The 15566-nt window shown below is 41.3% G+C and overlaps 1 protein-coding gene across 2 annotated transcripts in view; it reads left to right on the top strand.

The window, feature by feature from the left end:
• cltcl1 (clathrin, heavy chain-like 1) overlaps positions 1-15238 on the top strand; it is a 32041-nt gene extending 16803 nt beyond the window's left edge. The window contains exons 10-32 of one of the 2 annotated variants that reach the window (XM_083912644.1): positions 26-148; positions 628-765; positions 1082-1246; positions 1377-1557; positions 1702-1865; positions 1968-2093; positions 2210-2352; positions 3634-3868; positions 3961-4083; positions 4165-4310; positions 4399-4582; positions 5124-5316; positions 5401-5558; positions 5684-5848; positions 6175-6450; positions 7127-7276; positions 7373-7504; positions 7621-7731; positions 8042-8212; positions 8457-8678; positions 9583-9609; positions 12745-12820; positions 13598-15238. In XM_083912644.1, coding sequence (XP_083768770.1) covers positions 26-148; positions 628-765; positions 1082-1246; positions 1377-1557; positions 1702-1865; positions 1968-2093; positions 2210-2352; positions 3634-3868; positions 3961-4083; positions 4165-4310; positions 4399-4582; positions 5124-5316; positions 5401-5558; positions 5684-5848; positions 6175-6450; positions 7127-7276; positions 7373-7504; positions 7621-7731; positions 8042-8212; positions 8457-8678; positions 9583-9609; positions 12745-12820; positions 13598-13722 — 3534 coding nt within the window. In that variant the 3' untranslated portion in view covers positions 13723-15238. The remainder of the gene's footprint in view (positions 1-25; positions 149-627; positions 766-1081; positions 1247-1376; positions 1558-1701; positions 1866-1967; positions 2094-2209; positions 2353-3633; positions 3869-3960; positions 4084-4164; positions 4311-4398; positions 4583-5123; positions 5317-5400; positions 5559-5683; positions 5849-6174; positions 6451-7126; positions 7277-7372; positions 7505-7620; positions 7732-8041; positions 8213-8456; positions 8679-9582; positions 9610-12744; positions 12821-13597) is intronic. The other variant, XM_083912645.1, reaches the window with a different exon arrangement.
• The last annotated feature ends 328 nt before the right edge of the window (positions 15239-15566 follow it).

Below are 15566 nucleotides of genomic sequence, written 5' to 3'. Positions count from 1 at the left end.
CGCTTTACCAACTGTACTTTTGTAGGTGGGCTACACCCCAGACTGGGTGTTTTTGCTGAGAAACGTGATGCGTGTCAATCCAGACCAGGGACTGCAGTTTGCCCAGATGCTGGTCCAAGACGAGGAACCACTGGCCAACATCAACCAGGTAACGCACACACCAACATGACTGCCTTATTCAGAAGAGACATACAGTGTTGCTCCCTCCTTCTATAATATATCTATTGACCCTCACACATGCATGCAAACACACAGAGTGCCCAGTGTGGGAGCCTTCATCTGTATTATTCCAGATGTGCCAGCAATGCCAGGAATTCACTGAGTCAGTGACCCCTCCTCCCTATTTTAAAGCCACATCATTGCTCTGCTCAATCTCAACCAGAGAACTTGATGACTTGATGCTTCTCTAAGTTAACACGCACGCCCATTTTCAGTTGTGGCCTCCAAAGATGTTGTTAAATAAGAAAAGTTTAAACATCTGGCTACCGGCCTGTGGTTCTAAATAGTGTGTGACTCTTACCATGCATGCTAACTCAAATCATGGTTCACAGATGGTACGTAGGAATTCAAAACTGATTTTTTTCTCTTCTTTTCATTTCCCCTTTTTTTCCTCTTTCCCTTTGGTAGATTGTGGATGTGTTCATGGAGGGCAATCTGATCCAGCAGTGCACCTCTTTCCTGTTAGATGCTCTTAAGAACAACCGCCCAGCCGAAGGACATTTACAGACACGTCTGCTTGAGATGAACCTCATACATGCCCCCCAGGTGACTAAAATGACTGTCCCAAAAAGCAACTTCACCTTTGGACATATTCAACATTGTGTGTGTGTGTGTGTGTGTGTGTGTGTGTGTGTGTGTGTGTGTGTGTGTGTGTGTGTGTGTGTGTGTGTGTGTGTGTGTGTGTGTGTGTGTGTGTGTGTGTGTGTGTGTGTGTGTGTGTGTGTGTGTGTGTGTGTGTGTGTGTGTGTGTGTGTGTGTGTGTGTGTGTGTGTGTGTGTGTGTGTGTGTGTGTGTGTGTGTGTGTGTGTGTGTGTGTGTGTGTGTGTGTGTGTGTGTGTGTGTGTGTGTGTACTTTTTTTAGGTAGCAGATGCAATACTGGGGAACCAGATGTTCACCCACTATGACCGTGCCCATGTTGCTCAGCTGTGTGAGAAGGCAGGTCTGCTGCAGAGAGCTCTTGAACACTACACAGACCTGTATGACATCAAAAGAGCCGTGGTGCACACACATCTGCTCAACCCTGAGGTATGCCCGAGGGTGTTTGGGTTATTTAGATGATGTGTGAAAATGCCTTCTGAACCCCTCCTACTCCTCATTCTGCTGTCTCACTTCCCCCTGTCTTTCTTTTTTTCCCTTCTTCTGATTCTCTGTTTAGTGGCTGGTGAACTTCTTTGGCTCTTTATCAGTGGAAGACTCGCTGGAGTGTTTAAGGGCCATGTTGTCGGCTAACATCAGGCAAAACCTGCAGCTGTGTGTCCAGGTAGCGTCGAAGTATCATGAGCAGCTGGGGACGGAGGCATTAGTCGAGCTCTTTGAATCCTTCAAGAGTTATGAGGGTAGGTGTCACACATGGCCGGTGGTTAGGATGCAGTTCAGGGTCACGCTGAATTAAATCAAGAGAATGTGTTAAATGTCGGCTTTAAATCACCATAGATTGAGCTGACCTTTGTGCTGTTTCTCCTCTGCCATCTCTATTCAAGGCTTGTTTTACTTCCTTGGGTCGATTGTGAATTTCAGCCAGGAGCCCGACGTTCACTTTAAGTACATCCAGGCTGCCTGCAAAACAGGCCAGATCAAAGAGGTGGAGAGAATCTGTAGAGAGAGCAACTGTTACGACCCGGAGAGGGTTAAAAACTTCCTCAAGGTAAAACATTCCCCTATGTCAGAGTGATTTTATCATTCAGCAGCAATTTTGTGATCTGTTACCCATAATGTTTGACAGTTGTCATGTTTCTTTTCGTCATAGGAGGCCAAGCTAACAGACCAGCTTCCTCTTATAATTGTGTGTGATCGCTTTGACTTCGTCCATGACTTGGTGCTCTACCTCTACCGCAACAATCTACAGAAATACATTGAAATCTACGTACAGAAAGTAAGATAAAGTCTACTGCTGAGACTTTATACCTATCTGGTTACCACTTAATCCTTAAGGTGTATTTGGGCTGCATGTTGACATCTTAACTTGTAATTTGTTGCACATGTTTTCAGGTGAACCCCAGTCGTTTACCAGTGGTGATAGGCGGTCTTTTGGACGTGGACTGTGCTGAGGATGTCATTAAGAACCTGATCATGGTGGTCAGAGGGCAGTTTTCCACTGATGAGCTGGTGGAGGAGGTAGAGACGAGGAACAGGTAAGAATAAGTGATGAATATTTCTTGTCATCTTGAATTAATGCTCCTGTATGTCTACGCTGACACTGCAGGACATGAACCGCTTCTTACTGTTCTTTTTTCCAGTAATGACAGAATAGAGACATGACGTGTTTTTGTAGGCCTGCTCAGGAGTTAGCATCGCCCTGATTCTCTCGCCAAAGGGATTTTTTCACTGCATTTGGGATTATTGCAGAAAATAAGCTCTGTGGCTAGCTAGTGTATGAAGCTAGATTTTTGAAGCATAAATGCAATCACCAGAAGTAAAAAGTTAGGCTTTATAAGAACGTCACCACGGTCACATGGCTTCAAGTGTACCGTCACTAGCTTTGAACTGATGTTTGACCCATTCAAAGTACCCATTGAAGATTGAAGTGCAGAAATGCTAACTCATTTCCAAGACCAGTTGTCTTAAGTCACAGAAGTGAAAAAATAAATATTGGCTCGAAAAAAAATCATCTCTATCTAAATTATGCGTGAGACAATCAACAGAAATAAAGTGAGGAGCACCGGGCTTGCAGAAATTTAAATATTTATTATAGCATCTGATGTCCATTAATTTACCAAACACACACTCAGAATAGCGGAAGACAGCGGTTAAGTATGCAGATAAGTAAATATGAAGAAATATACAGGCTCTTGTGTTTGTCTTTTTGTCTCTGTGTACGCTCAGCAGTTTCCCCACTACAGAAGCTGGAATAAATATTTGAATTTTAGCACTCAGAGTACCTCTAATATTTATTCTCTCTTGGCTTTTGGAGGGCTGTGTTACACGCAGATACCTCAGTAATGCTCAACAAATAAGCTCTTCCTTATCCTTTGAAGCTAATTTCACAGCAAACACATTGTTACAACTCTGTTTTAGAAACTGAATGTGAGAGAAAATGACCAGGATTACTTCCTGTGCAGCGTGACACTGCTGAATCACAACACTGCCATCTAGTGTTGAGTCTGTGCATTACACCATCATAACAGCCATCCCCACAGAGATACTGTATAATTCAGGCTTAATACCACCAGGATCAAGCGTTGGAGACTATCTTCATCAAATATTGATGTTTGGTTGTCAAACGTCCATACTTCAATACTTTTCAATAAAGCACGTTTTAAAATGATATAATATTTGATCTACAATTCGATTTTTGGCCCAAGGCTGCACAGATGTAAAAACAAGGAAGAAAATCTGTGCATTGGTATGCGTTTTCAGTGACTTTTTCAGTACCAGTATTGTGAGCAGGTTGTGTTTTTTCATTGTCTCCTCAGGTTAAAACTTCTGCTGTCATGGCTGGAGTCCCGTATCCACGATGGATGTGAGGAGCCAGCTACCCACAACGCCCTTGCCAAGATCTACATCGACAGCAACAACACACCTGAGCGCTTCCTGAAGGAGAACCCGTTTTATGACAGCACCGTGGTTGGAAAATACTGTGAGAAGAGAGACCCTCACCTGGCCTGTGTGGCTTATGAGAGAGGACAGTGTGACCTGGATCTCATCAAAGTGTGTAGAGCGCGTTACGTAGCATTTAGATGATCATTTACATAATTCTACCGTAGATACATCTTTAAACACTTAATATCTTTTCTTCTCAGGTGTGCAATGAAAACTCGTTGTTTAAGAGTGAGGCTCGATATCTAGTACGGCGGAAAGATCCGGAGCTTTGGGCGAATGTGTTAGAAGAAAACAACCCCTTCAGAAGACAACTCATCGACCAGGTTAGGTGTCCTCCAGCTCCACTCCAAAAGTGACGTAGGCTGTGAATGAATCGTTGAATTTTGTATTCTATCTCTTCTCAGGTGGTGCAGACAGCACTGTCAGAGACCCAGGACCCAGAGGAGGTGTCAGTCACCGTCAAGGCCTTCATGACTGCAGACCTGCCCAACGAGCTGATTGAACTGCTGGAGAAGATTGTACTTGATAACTCTGTCTTCAGTGAACACAGGTACAGCAGACTTACAGCTTGTTGTTTAATTTAACCTAAATACTATATATCTTTATAATAAACCTTTCTGCCCCGGGTATTTTCTCAGAAACCTCCAGAACCTGCTGATTTTGACGGCCATCAAGGCTGACCGCACTCGTGTGATGGAGTACATTAACAGGCTAGACAACTACGACGCTCCAGACATAGCTAATATTGCCATCAGCAATGAGCTCTTTGAAGAAGCTTTTTCCATTTTCAAGAAGTTTGATGTCAACACCTCAGCCATACAGGTAAAATATAAGTATACTGCTCCAGATGCACTGACACTAATATTTAAAAGCCACACTGAGTAGGATGGTCCTTAAAAAAACAACAATGTAAAGAGCACACAGTATTTTGCTGTACTGTGTTTCTGGACATCAACCTCTATATAAACATTGCAACCAGGTGCCACATTGTAAACATGCATCCAAGAAGAAGCCATGAAAATCGTGGACACACTAAAAAGTTACAGTAATATTTGTCACTTATCTTTATAATCTAGCACAAGTTGCTTTTTGAATCTTTTTCTTATTGTCATGAATCTCTTCACTTCCACATTTTAGCAGATGCTTTGTACAATTCTCCCCAAAGTTCTGGCCATTAAAAGTATTTAGATTTAGATTAATCTGCCAATGCTGAATGCGAGTATTTAGATTTCTCTTTTGACAGTTTATGCTGCAGCAAAGCATCTCTTTAAAAAACAAAAAAACAACATACTTTATTCTTGATGTTTTTTTTTGTATGTCAACATATACTGTATAATGCATCTTCCTCTTCTCCTGTCTCTAGGTATTGATAGAGCACCTAGGGAATTTGGATCGTGCCTATGAGTTTGCGGAGCGCTGTAATGAGCCTGCGGTGTGGAGCCAGTTAGCCAGAGCTCAGCTGCAGAGAGACTTGGTCAAGGAGGCCATTGACTCGTATATTAAAGCTGTCGACCCGTCAGCGTACATGGAGGTGGTCAACGCAGCCAGCAAGAACAGTAAGCCTTTGCTTTGGGGCTCACGTTGATTGTCTGTCTTGTGTGATTGAGCTGAGCTGATCTTTAAGGTGCTGTATTTTGCAGATAACTGGGAAGACTTGGTTAAATTCCTCCAGATGGCTCGAAAGAAAGCCAGAGAGTCTTACGTGGAGACAGAGCTGATTTTTGCTTTAGCTAAAACGAACCGTCTGGCTGAGCTGGAAGAGTTTGTCAGCGGGCCAAACAACGCTCACATACAGCAGGTAGGACATCACAGCTGTAGTGTTAAGAGGATTCTGTTGCTGTTTCAGAATACGCATGCTCTCCTTTTTCCTTACATGTGCTAGTAAGGCCACATCCATCTGCTCATCCATCTCTCCTTCTCCAGGTGGGTGATAGATGTTATGATGAGGGGATGTATGAAGCAGCCAAGCTCTTGTACAACAACGTGTCCAACTTTGCTCGCCTCGCATCCACACTAGTCCACCTCGGAGAGTACCAGGCAGCTGTGGACAGCGGCAGGAAAGCCAACAGCACACGGACATGGAAGGAGGTAACCAGAACGCAAACACATTTAGCCTCTTTTGCCTGATGATAGGTTATTAGGGTTATTTTTATTCCATCATAGAAGGTTTTATCATCAAAGCAGAAATGACAAATCAATCATAAAGTTTTAAGACTGCACGAATGCAACATCAGAATCTTTTTCATCCCACATCATGTCAACAAGCCAAAGAAGCACTGTTAGGACCTCATAGGAGAAGTAGTTTTTGAAAACTATAATTTAACATGAAGATATCTATGGTATTGTTGTAGACTCTTCTCATTTATTAGAATATGGCAAGAAGATTTCAGGAATATCCTCTCTCCAATCATCAGGTGTGTTTCGCGTGTGTGGACGGCGAGGAGTTTCGGCTGGCACAGATCTGCGGCCTTCACATCGTGATCCACGCGGACGAGCTGGAGGACCTGATCAGCTACTATCAGGACCGCGGTTACTTTGAGGAACTCATTGCTCTGCTAGAGGCTGCGCTGGGTCTGGAGCGGGCCCACATGGGCATGTTTACTGAGCTTGCAATCCTCTACTCAAAGTTCAAACCTCAGAAGATGAGGGAACACCTGGAGCTCTTCTGGTCCAGAGTCAACATCCCAAAGGTAGAACACACACATGTGTGTGCGTATGTGTTTCATAACAATCTTGTTCATTACTAACAAGGAGGCTGCTTGTGTGCCGTGAATTGCTTTGATTAATAACTCTGCGAAGATTTCTGCTTTTCCTCAGAAGGATGGAAAGTAAAACTGAGCACAGAAAATTCCTTGTTGTTGTCTCTTGTAGCTTGCCCTGTACCGACGGTATGATTAGACATCATTTAAAACGGTCAAATCTGTCATCATAAAGGTGGAAAAATAATCCTTTGAAGCTTGAAGACTTTGGAAAGACTTTGAAATAATTTAGATGTACTAGATGTGTAACTGTATTTCTCAGCTCTTGGGAGCTTTTTGATTGATCAACACTCAGGATTAAAAACCCAAAGATACATGTTGGCACCATTGTGTAGGCATGTTAGAAAGTCTTACTTACCTAATTTCTTGATCTGGCATGATTCTGAATAAAAAAGAGGAGGTTTGTTGTTGTTTTATTCTTTCAGCCTGCTGTTTCATTTGTAAAATCTACTTAGGTTTGCCTCTCACACTTTAATAATATATATAATGTTTAACCCTATAATACCAAATTTAAGTGCATGAATTTCACGTAAACAAAACTTTTAAAGTCATGAAATCGAAACCTCAATGACTTCGACATTGTTCTGCATTTTTCTGTTTTTTCCAGGTCCTCCGTGCAGCAGAGCAGTCGCATTTATGGGCGGAGCTGGTTTTCCTTTACGATAAATATGAGGAGTTTGACAACGCTGCCATCACAATGATGTCTCATCCAACAGATGCGTGGAAAGAAGCGCCCTTTAAGGACATTATTGCTAAGGTAAATACATAAGTTTTTGTGACTAAACTGTTCTTTTTTCTTCTCAAACATCTTTATGTTTTTTGATCTTCCCATTTTTCATTATTTCTCCCTAAGGTTGCCAATGTAGAGTTGTACTATAAATCTCTTTCCTTCTACCTGGATTACAAACCTCTCTTACTGAACGACCTGCTGACCATTCTGTCTCCACGGTTGGACCACAGCAGAGCCGTCACCTTTTTCAGCAAGGTAACAGTCAGCAAAGTCAACCTTTTCAGAGCCAAACCTCAAAGAAAGTTTTCTTTACATTCTGCCTGCAGTGCCAAACATTACTGACATGATGTGGGTTGTTTTTGCTCCACTAGGTGAACCAGCTGAAGTTGGTCAAGCCTTACCTCCGGTCTGTCCAGAATAATAACAACAAGTCCGTCAACGAAGCCCTGAACAACCTGCTGACAGAGGAGGAAGACTACCAGGTCTCTCAGCCATTTTGACACTTATGTTAACAATAGGAAGTAGACAAAATAATGTAGACTTACACTTAATAAAAAGGGACTTAAACTTTCCCAGTAGATGGTTCATAATTTTGCTTGTCCCCTGCATCTTGTTGAATCTGAGGGGCACAATGAAATAGTCGATGTAATTTGCAGTAAATATACCCAGCTTCTGCAGTCACTATGTGGCACTGCTGACATCCAGTTACAAGAAACAAACTGGTTCAGTTATCCCGTGTGTCACTTTTTGGTCTGTGATGTAACACTTTTTCCTTCTGTGTGTTATCCACAGGGTCTGAGAGCATCCATCGATGCCTATGACAACTTTGATACCATTGGCCTGGCACAGAGGTTGGAGAAACATGAACTGATCGAATTCAGACGTATCGCTGCTTACCTGTACAAGGGCAACAACCGCTGGAGACAGAGTGTGGAGCTCTGCAAGAAGGACAAACTCTACAAGGTAAGAAAACGACCTACATGAGAATATGTGAGAAAAACTCTGACATGCGCCTCTGTGTTCCTACAGATGGCACTATGTGTTTGTTCTTTAGAATGATATACAGTGGCTGTAAATACTGTAGATATATGGACCAACTAAAACCTAGTATCATGTCAGGCTCTCACAGATTGTTTAGACAACTTCTAAAACTTGCATAAGAAGGCTTTGATATTAATTAAACACGCTGTATTCTTTTTTTACCCAGGATGCCATGCTGTATGCCGCAGAGTCTAAGGATGCAGAGCTGGCAGAGACTCTGCTCCAGTGGTTCCTGGAGGAGAGCAGGAATGAGTGTTTCGCTGCCTGCCTGTTCGCTTCCTATGACCTGCTGCACCCTGACGTAGTGCTGGAGCTGGCCTGGAGGCACAACATCATGGACTTTGCTATGCCATACTTCATCCAGGTCATGCGAGAGTACCTGGCAAAGGTTAGTTTTCTGCCAAAGAACAAAACGAAGAGTTAATTATTGTTGATTTTCTTTTAGTTACAGCATCAACATTGAAGTAGGCTTAACTATTGTTTTTTGTTTTTTAAAGTAAATACTTTTTAAACTCTGCATTTTCACTGTGTACTAAAATTGGTTTATTTCTCTTTGATTGTTTAATTTCCTGTAGAAACCAAAGCTGAGAGGTGGACATAGTCTGTAAAATCTCCTGGAGATATTGGAAACAGGTCACAAAGGGAATTTTAGTTTACACAGAAATGGCTTTCTTAAAGGTCCCATATTCTAAAAAGTGAGCTGTCACGTCTTGTTTTGATTATAAAGCAGTTTCGAAGGGCTATATAAATATCATGAAAGAATGAAAACGCTCAATCCAAAGAGAAATGCACACAATGCACCCGTATTCAGAAACTATGCCATTAAACGAGCCTTCAGGACTGGACAGTACGGTTGTGATTTCACAACTTCACTATATATAGGTAGAAAGTGCCGTTACAGTGCTGTTACGGTCATTCCCTGGCTGCAATTAGATTAGATTAGAGACGCAGGTGCTGAAGATTCTGAAATACTGTCCAATCAGAGCAGACTGGGATTTTTCAGACGGTGGCCTTAAAGAGACAGGCGCTAAAACGGACCGTTTCACACAGAGGGTGGATACAGGTATATTCAGAAAGACCGGTTGAGAAAAAAAACGTGTTTTTGACCATTAAAGCATGCAAACAACTCGAGTCCAAGTATGGACCTGAAAATAAGCATACTATGGGACCCTTAAGTAATGGCAGTTTAGTGTATTTGCCAGTGAACTCTCCCCTGGTCCCTGTCATTTCCTAAAATGTTGACCTGTAGATATGTGAGGTCACTTGAGGTCATCTCTTTGGGTCTTTTCCAGGTTGATGAGTTTGCAGCGAAGGTGACGGTCTCTGGCCCTCTTTTTATTTCTCTTATGTGTTCTGTCTGTTTCTGATGTAGGAACCTAGCATGGACTGTAGAGTATGGCCTAACTAGCTCTGATCTTGGAGAGCTGTGGCGGTTTGTGCAGGCTTTTGTTCCACTTCAGCACCAACACAACATGCTTTTAATACATTATGACTAGATCTTAATTTTCCTCCAGGGGAACCTCATCGTCTCGTTGGTATGCGTTAATGCATTTTCATTTTCAAATGAAGTCTTTCAGCAGTGACGCAGAAGCAAATTCATGAAAATATGAAAAAAGACGATGAGCACTGCTGTGCAAATATAAAAAGCAACAAGCTTAATGTGGAAATAGCTTGTTGCAATCTGAAGTAGCAGTACCTTTTATAGAACCCACCATGGAGATGATTAGAGCCATGAAGTTTAAGCTTAGAAACTTTATATAAAGGAATATATGCTCATAGAAATATAGCTTCTACAGTTAAGGAAGATGGGTGCTGCTAATGTTAGATTAAAATCACTCAACATGTGCTCTAGATGATGTGGTCTGGTCTAATGAAGATGTCTCGGACCAGTCGAGAGCCCCTAACATTAAACGCTGTGTTGATGTCTGGAGTCAGAGCCTGTGCACCGTCTTGCTCTTCAGGACCAGGATTAGCCTGTCCTGGCCAAACAGACACCGCTCACCCTCTAACTTCTCTCTCGGGGCTGCATCTAGTGTTAAGTGGCATTTTTTAAAATCATGACAATTTCAGTTGTGCTGATGCAAAATCAGGAGTTTGATGTTTTGGTATAATATAAAAAACAGGAATTTTCCCGCCTGGCTAATGCTCTCCAACGGCCGGGAGAGCGAGCCACTCTAGATGCATCTCCATGTTTCTAACTCCAGGTTAACAAGTTTTAGTTTCTGATATTTAGATCAGAAAAAACACACTGAGTAAGCGTTCCTCTGTCTCTGGGGAAAATCTCCCAGTTTATTTCAGATAATCACACCAAAGACCAAAGACACTTAGGTGTTGATTATATTTTCAGGTATGAGTTTGGTTTCAAACAATTATGGTAACTAAAAGATAATCGAGATAAAAACGATTATTGTGCCGCATTTAAAATGATGCTCTTGTTTTGTTTTGTGTTATAAACACAGCACATACTTTTTACCTTTACAGCGGTGCGCTTTCGCCCCTTAAGAGTTACTGAGTTATTTAGAATATGTTGAATAGTGTACTAATGTTACAACACAGTTGATATTATTTATTTTCATTTAATTTATTTAGTTATATTATTAATTTAAATATATACATATTTATATATTATTTATTTTTATATAGATTTTTTTCCTTTTTTACCAGTTAAATTATATTTAAAGATCAAGAGCCATAATAAAACAGTCCTACTTTAAAGAGGCAGCAATACTCACATGTTTGACTTCCTACTGTTTTCAGTCGACAGGCAGGTTAGCCAAATGACGCCTTGTTACTTAACTCACATTCATTCCTAAAACATTAATACTGTATTTCAAATCTGCCTTTCAGAAATGATTTTTCATTTACATAATGGTTGCAGTGCTTTACATGTGCTGTTTAATCATTTTCCTTCATTTCTTAAAATAGGGACTCAACAGAAATTCAACTTTTTTTTGCTCAACAGTAATTTAGCAGAGCCACAGTTTAAATGAATCTCCAGTCACATCAGAAACATTTTGTAATCAGCTGCAGCTGAAGCACAATGCCTGATTATTTCTTTGCAACTAGTGACCAGCTGGACACTTTGCAACCAACTCACTCACTGTGACTCACACAAGACAGTGAGCCTGGCGATGATGAACTTAACCTGTGAGCTTCTAAAATGTGGCTTTATTTTAAAGTGCAGAAGAATGAAACAGTGTCAGGAGAAGCTGCTCACAGGATGCATGTGGAAGCTGTGATTGTCGTGTTGATGTGAGACTGTGAGAATGGCTGGAAATGTAGCATCAGCATAATAGGCATGTAGATGCTTCTCCTTACTTAATACACAGTGTAATATTTCTTTAACCTTGAATCCCACTATAATTTAACTTTTAAAGGGTCAGCTCACACAAATCCAAAAACCAAACCAAACATTACCCCCGTGGTTTCTAGCGATAATGCCTTTTTTTTTAGTTTTTTGAGGAACCTGCTGCTGTCTTTTGTCTTTCTCCCTCTCTGTTTTTTTTTTACGCTATCTTATTTGCTCAAAACATTGACATTTTTAAGACACAAAAAGCAGTGCCTTTCCAAATACAATGCCCTTGTTGTTTTGTTATTCATGATAATCCGCAGACCTGGTTTTCTGCTGAATGTAAAAAATAATGACTGCTGTCGACAATGAGGTCTGTGAATTATGTGATGATGAACAAGGACATCTGGAAAAGAGACATTGCTTTGGAGTTTTTAAAATTAAATGTTTCAGTGCTTGGAGCATACATACAATTGTATTCCACTTTATTTAATTAGGGTGATAGTAAGATAGTCTTATCACTATCTGCACGGTTAGATTCCACTGGGGGTTAAGTGGTTATTTATTTTTGTGATTTGGGTGAACAGACCCTTTAATTGTTGTCGTAACATTTGTGCTGGAAGCTGTCTTAGAAATTCTCACCCTACCTGCATGGCATCTTCACCCAGGCAACCTTAGCTGCACTGTGAAGTACTGTGTGTAGTTTTGTCTCTCAGAAGTGGGTATAATAGATTTACCATGTTAACCAACCAGTCCTATTTATTATCAGTATTAATGTGTTTGATATGAAATATAATAAAAACTTAAAAACTGCAGCATTTAGAGGTTATGGTCTAATATAGTACAACAAATAATCTGTAATTGATATAAAACTGGCGCACTGTGATCACTACATTGTAGGTGTCCACTAAAAATAAATTATTTATTTAGAATATTTTCTTTTTTCTCAACAGCCTGTTTTATATCATGTTACTAATGGGACATGGGACAAATTCTGAAATTTGCATTTAAAATCTTTGCTTGGACGTAAGTTTAAAAAAAGGAGTACATGGAGTTAAAGGTTCCCACAGGATACCTACACTGTATGAAATCAGAGTTTCTTTAATTCTGCACAGTGTGTGAGTGATCCGCATCTGATCTGTCCTCTGTTCTTTGTTGCCCTCAGGTGGACAAACTGGAGGAGGCAGACAGCCAAAGGAAAACAGAAGAGGAGGTGACAGAGCCTCAGCCGATAGTGTTTGGTAGGTTTACAGGCGGCACGTCACCCTGGGAGACACACGACTGTCGTTCCTAAATACTGGAGGAGAAAACTGCCTCCTGCTGTGATAACTGTTAGCTGTCTGTTTAAACCTGAGTGGAAAATGGCTGTAATTTAACCAAAGGTATGTTAGGATTAAATTAAGGAGCAGTTCACTGAAACTTTAAGCACAAGGCTGAATCCGTCTCTTTGTTTTAGTCAAACTGGGGAAATTTAGTCATTTCCAGATGAAAAACAGACAGACAGATAGATAAGATTTACATGTGCAGTGTTGTATCAAATGTTTTTTTCACCCAGGAAGGAAACAACATAAATGTTTTTTTGTTTTTCATTTTGCGTGACTATCTGATTTCACATTTTTACATTACATACATACATACATTTTTATATTACAAAGAATGAATGTTACCTTCCTGCCAAGTTTACCCACAATAATTGAAGACACCTGTTTATGATGAAACCAGCAGCCACTGTTGTCATTCAGGGGTTTTATCCTCTGTTATAATGTTCTTGATGAATACAGTCTAGTACAAAACCAGGACAAATCAGGACATACCTCTTGTGTTACATCACCACTGACAGCATAAACAGCTCTTTGAGCACCACAGAAACTTCTATTAATCAGTTTTGCTTAAAAAAATGTCTCTGTGAAGGGCAGTGGACAAAAATGTGAACATATTCTTAAAAAAGTGGAAATTGTGTATATCGGCATGTGACCCTGTGTGTGTGTGTGTGTGTGTGTGTGTGTTTGTGTGCACAGGCCAACAGCTGATGTTGCCCCCTTCTCCTGCTCCAGTGGCTCCTCAGCAGGCGTACCCAGGCTACGGCTACCCTGCCGCCCCCACTGGCTTCCCAGCTCAACCCGCTTACGGCTTCAACATTTAGATGCCTGACCCTGCCTCCTCCACCCCCTCTCTCCTCTCTCCCCTGCACACACTCACACACCTTGGACCTGAACCAGACTGAACCATGCTGCTCTGAGTCTCAAGTGGCGGCACCGGAGACCCCTGGAACTAAACTAGGCCTTCATTCCCAATGAGACTCCACTGAAACTGCAATAGAAACCCTTCATCTCTTAGGACTGACTGTGGGACCCTCACTCCCTCCCCTCCCTTTCTCTTTTCCACTTGGACGTTATAACTGCATCACTGATCTACACAGCATGAAGTCACCTCTCAGCTCCTAGAGGAATTAACATACCGAAGATATCATTAGTGACACCAAACCACTCTGTCCTGTTGCTGTTCCATGTAGACTTTATTAACCAGAGAGCAGCTTTTTTTTTCTTTTTCCAGAGATTCAGCACTGATGAGGAAGAGACTTTGTTACTGAGGAGTGGAAGGGACATGCGTGTGTCCCCCTCCCTCCAAAGCACTGCTACAGCCTTATATACTTTGAGGAGGTGGTAAAAAAGTGTCTAATTTGTTCACTGTCTCATGCTCTGATTAGAAAGATGGTTACTGTGCAATAGTTTTGATTGTCCTCTCACAACAGGTACAAAGTGTTTTCTGTATACAGACTAAGAACACTTGTTTATGAGGTTACGGTACTGTCTGTGTATGTGTGTGTGTGTGTGTGAGAGAGAGTGTGTGTGTGTAGCCTCTAAAGCCTTCGAGGGATACGTCACCAAACCCAGAGTTACTCAATGAAATTTCCAACTCCCTTGCAGCTGCAAATCTTTCACTGGGTTAGAGTGGTCGATCGCGTCTATCAGCTTTTCAGACTCTGGAGTTTCTGGATGTTTGTGACAAAAAAGATGAAAGAAAGAAAGAAAGAAAGTAAGAAAGGAGGTGAAATAATAAAAAATACTATATGCTGTAGTCTGTGCATGTGCTGCCAAACTATAATGCTGCAACCAGGAGCACAATTTTCATGTTACACTCAAGTATAACAAGTATTACTAATGTTGTGTCAAAACCCAAGTGATGTTCGATGAAACTTTCTCACCCGACTAGCAAAACGGTGATGGAGCTCTGACAGACTTGAGATCAAAAGACGGGGAGGAACATTAGCTCACATCCTGGTGCCAGTTGGTTTAAAAAATTAAAATAAACATTATTGTACTGAAAACAGTGTATAATTTAAGATATATTGAAATACCTAACTAATCAAAGAAGTCAAATATTATGGAATACCGTATGTATTGTCTATAGTGTGTTGTAGTCTTAAAAAGCATAATGATTTTTGTAAGAAAATGACAAAATGCAAAAACAGCTGGTTAATAAATGTTCTTGAGGCAAGGCTGCTCAAAGCGGTGACAGTTTAGTTGATTGTCTACTGTCCCGACCGTCCCTGAATGATACACTGAGCTCTGTCCCAACGGGGTGTCAACTTTGGATTTGTCAAAGGGGGGAAGTAAAAGCCTGAGCTGCACACGAAGCACTCCCTTTATCTGCACAAGTCATGCAAACAGAAAGAGGAATAAAGTTTACACCCAGTGATGTCGGTGCATTTTTCTAACTCCAGCCTCTATTTATTTGTGCGTTTCTGGAGGTGGGTGTGAGGTTTTCACAGCTATGACTATGGTTTATGTGAGGATTTTAGTTGCTGCAGCCTTTTTTCCATCCCTTGCAGGACACAGACTCTCATCTTGGGGAACCAAGCTGCCAAGACCTGATTGATGGTTTCTGTTTCTGAGAGCGGCAGCGTCTTTGTTTGGAGAGGGTGTGGCTGGGCTGAGCTTTTTGGTAGTCAAAGATTTAATAACAGGGGAATCCGACTTTTATTCT

Source organism: Echiichthys vipera (genome assembly GCF_963691815.1).
Source record: "Echiichthys vipera genome assembly, chromosome: 4".
In the NCBI taxonomy this organism is placed as follows: Eukaryota; Metazoa; Chordata; class Actinopteri; order Perciformes; family Trachinidae; genus Echiichthys; species Echiichthys vipera.
The sequence above is the reverse complement of the archived record's forward strand: the minus strand, read 5'-3'. Positions and strand labels throughout refer to the sequence as shown.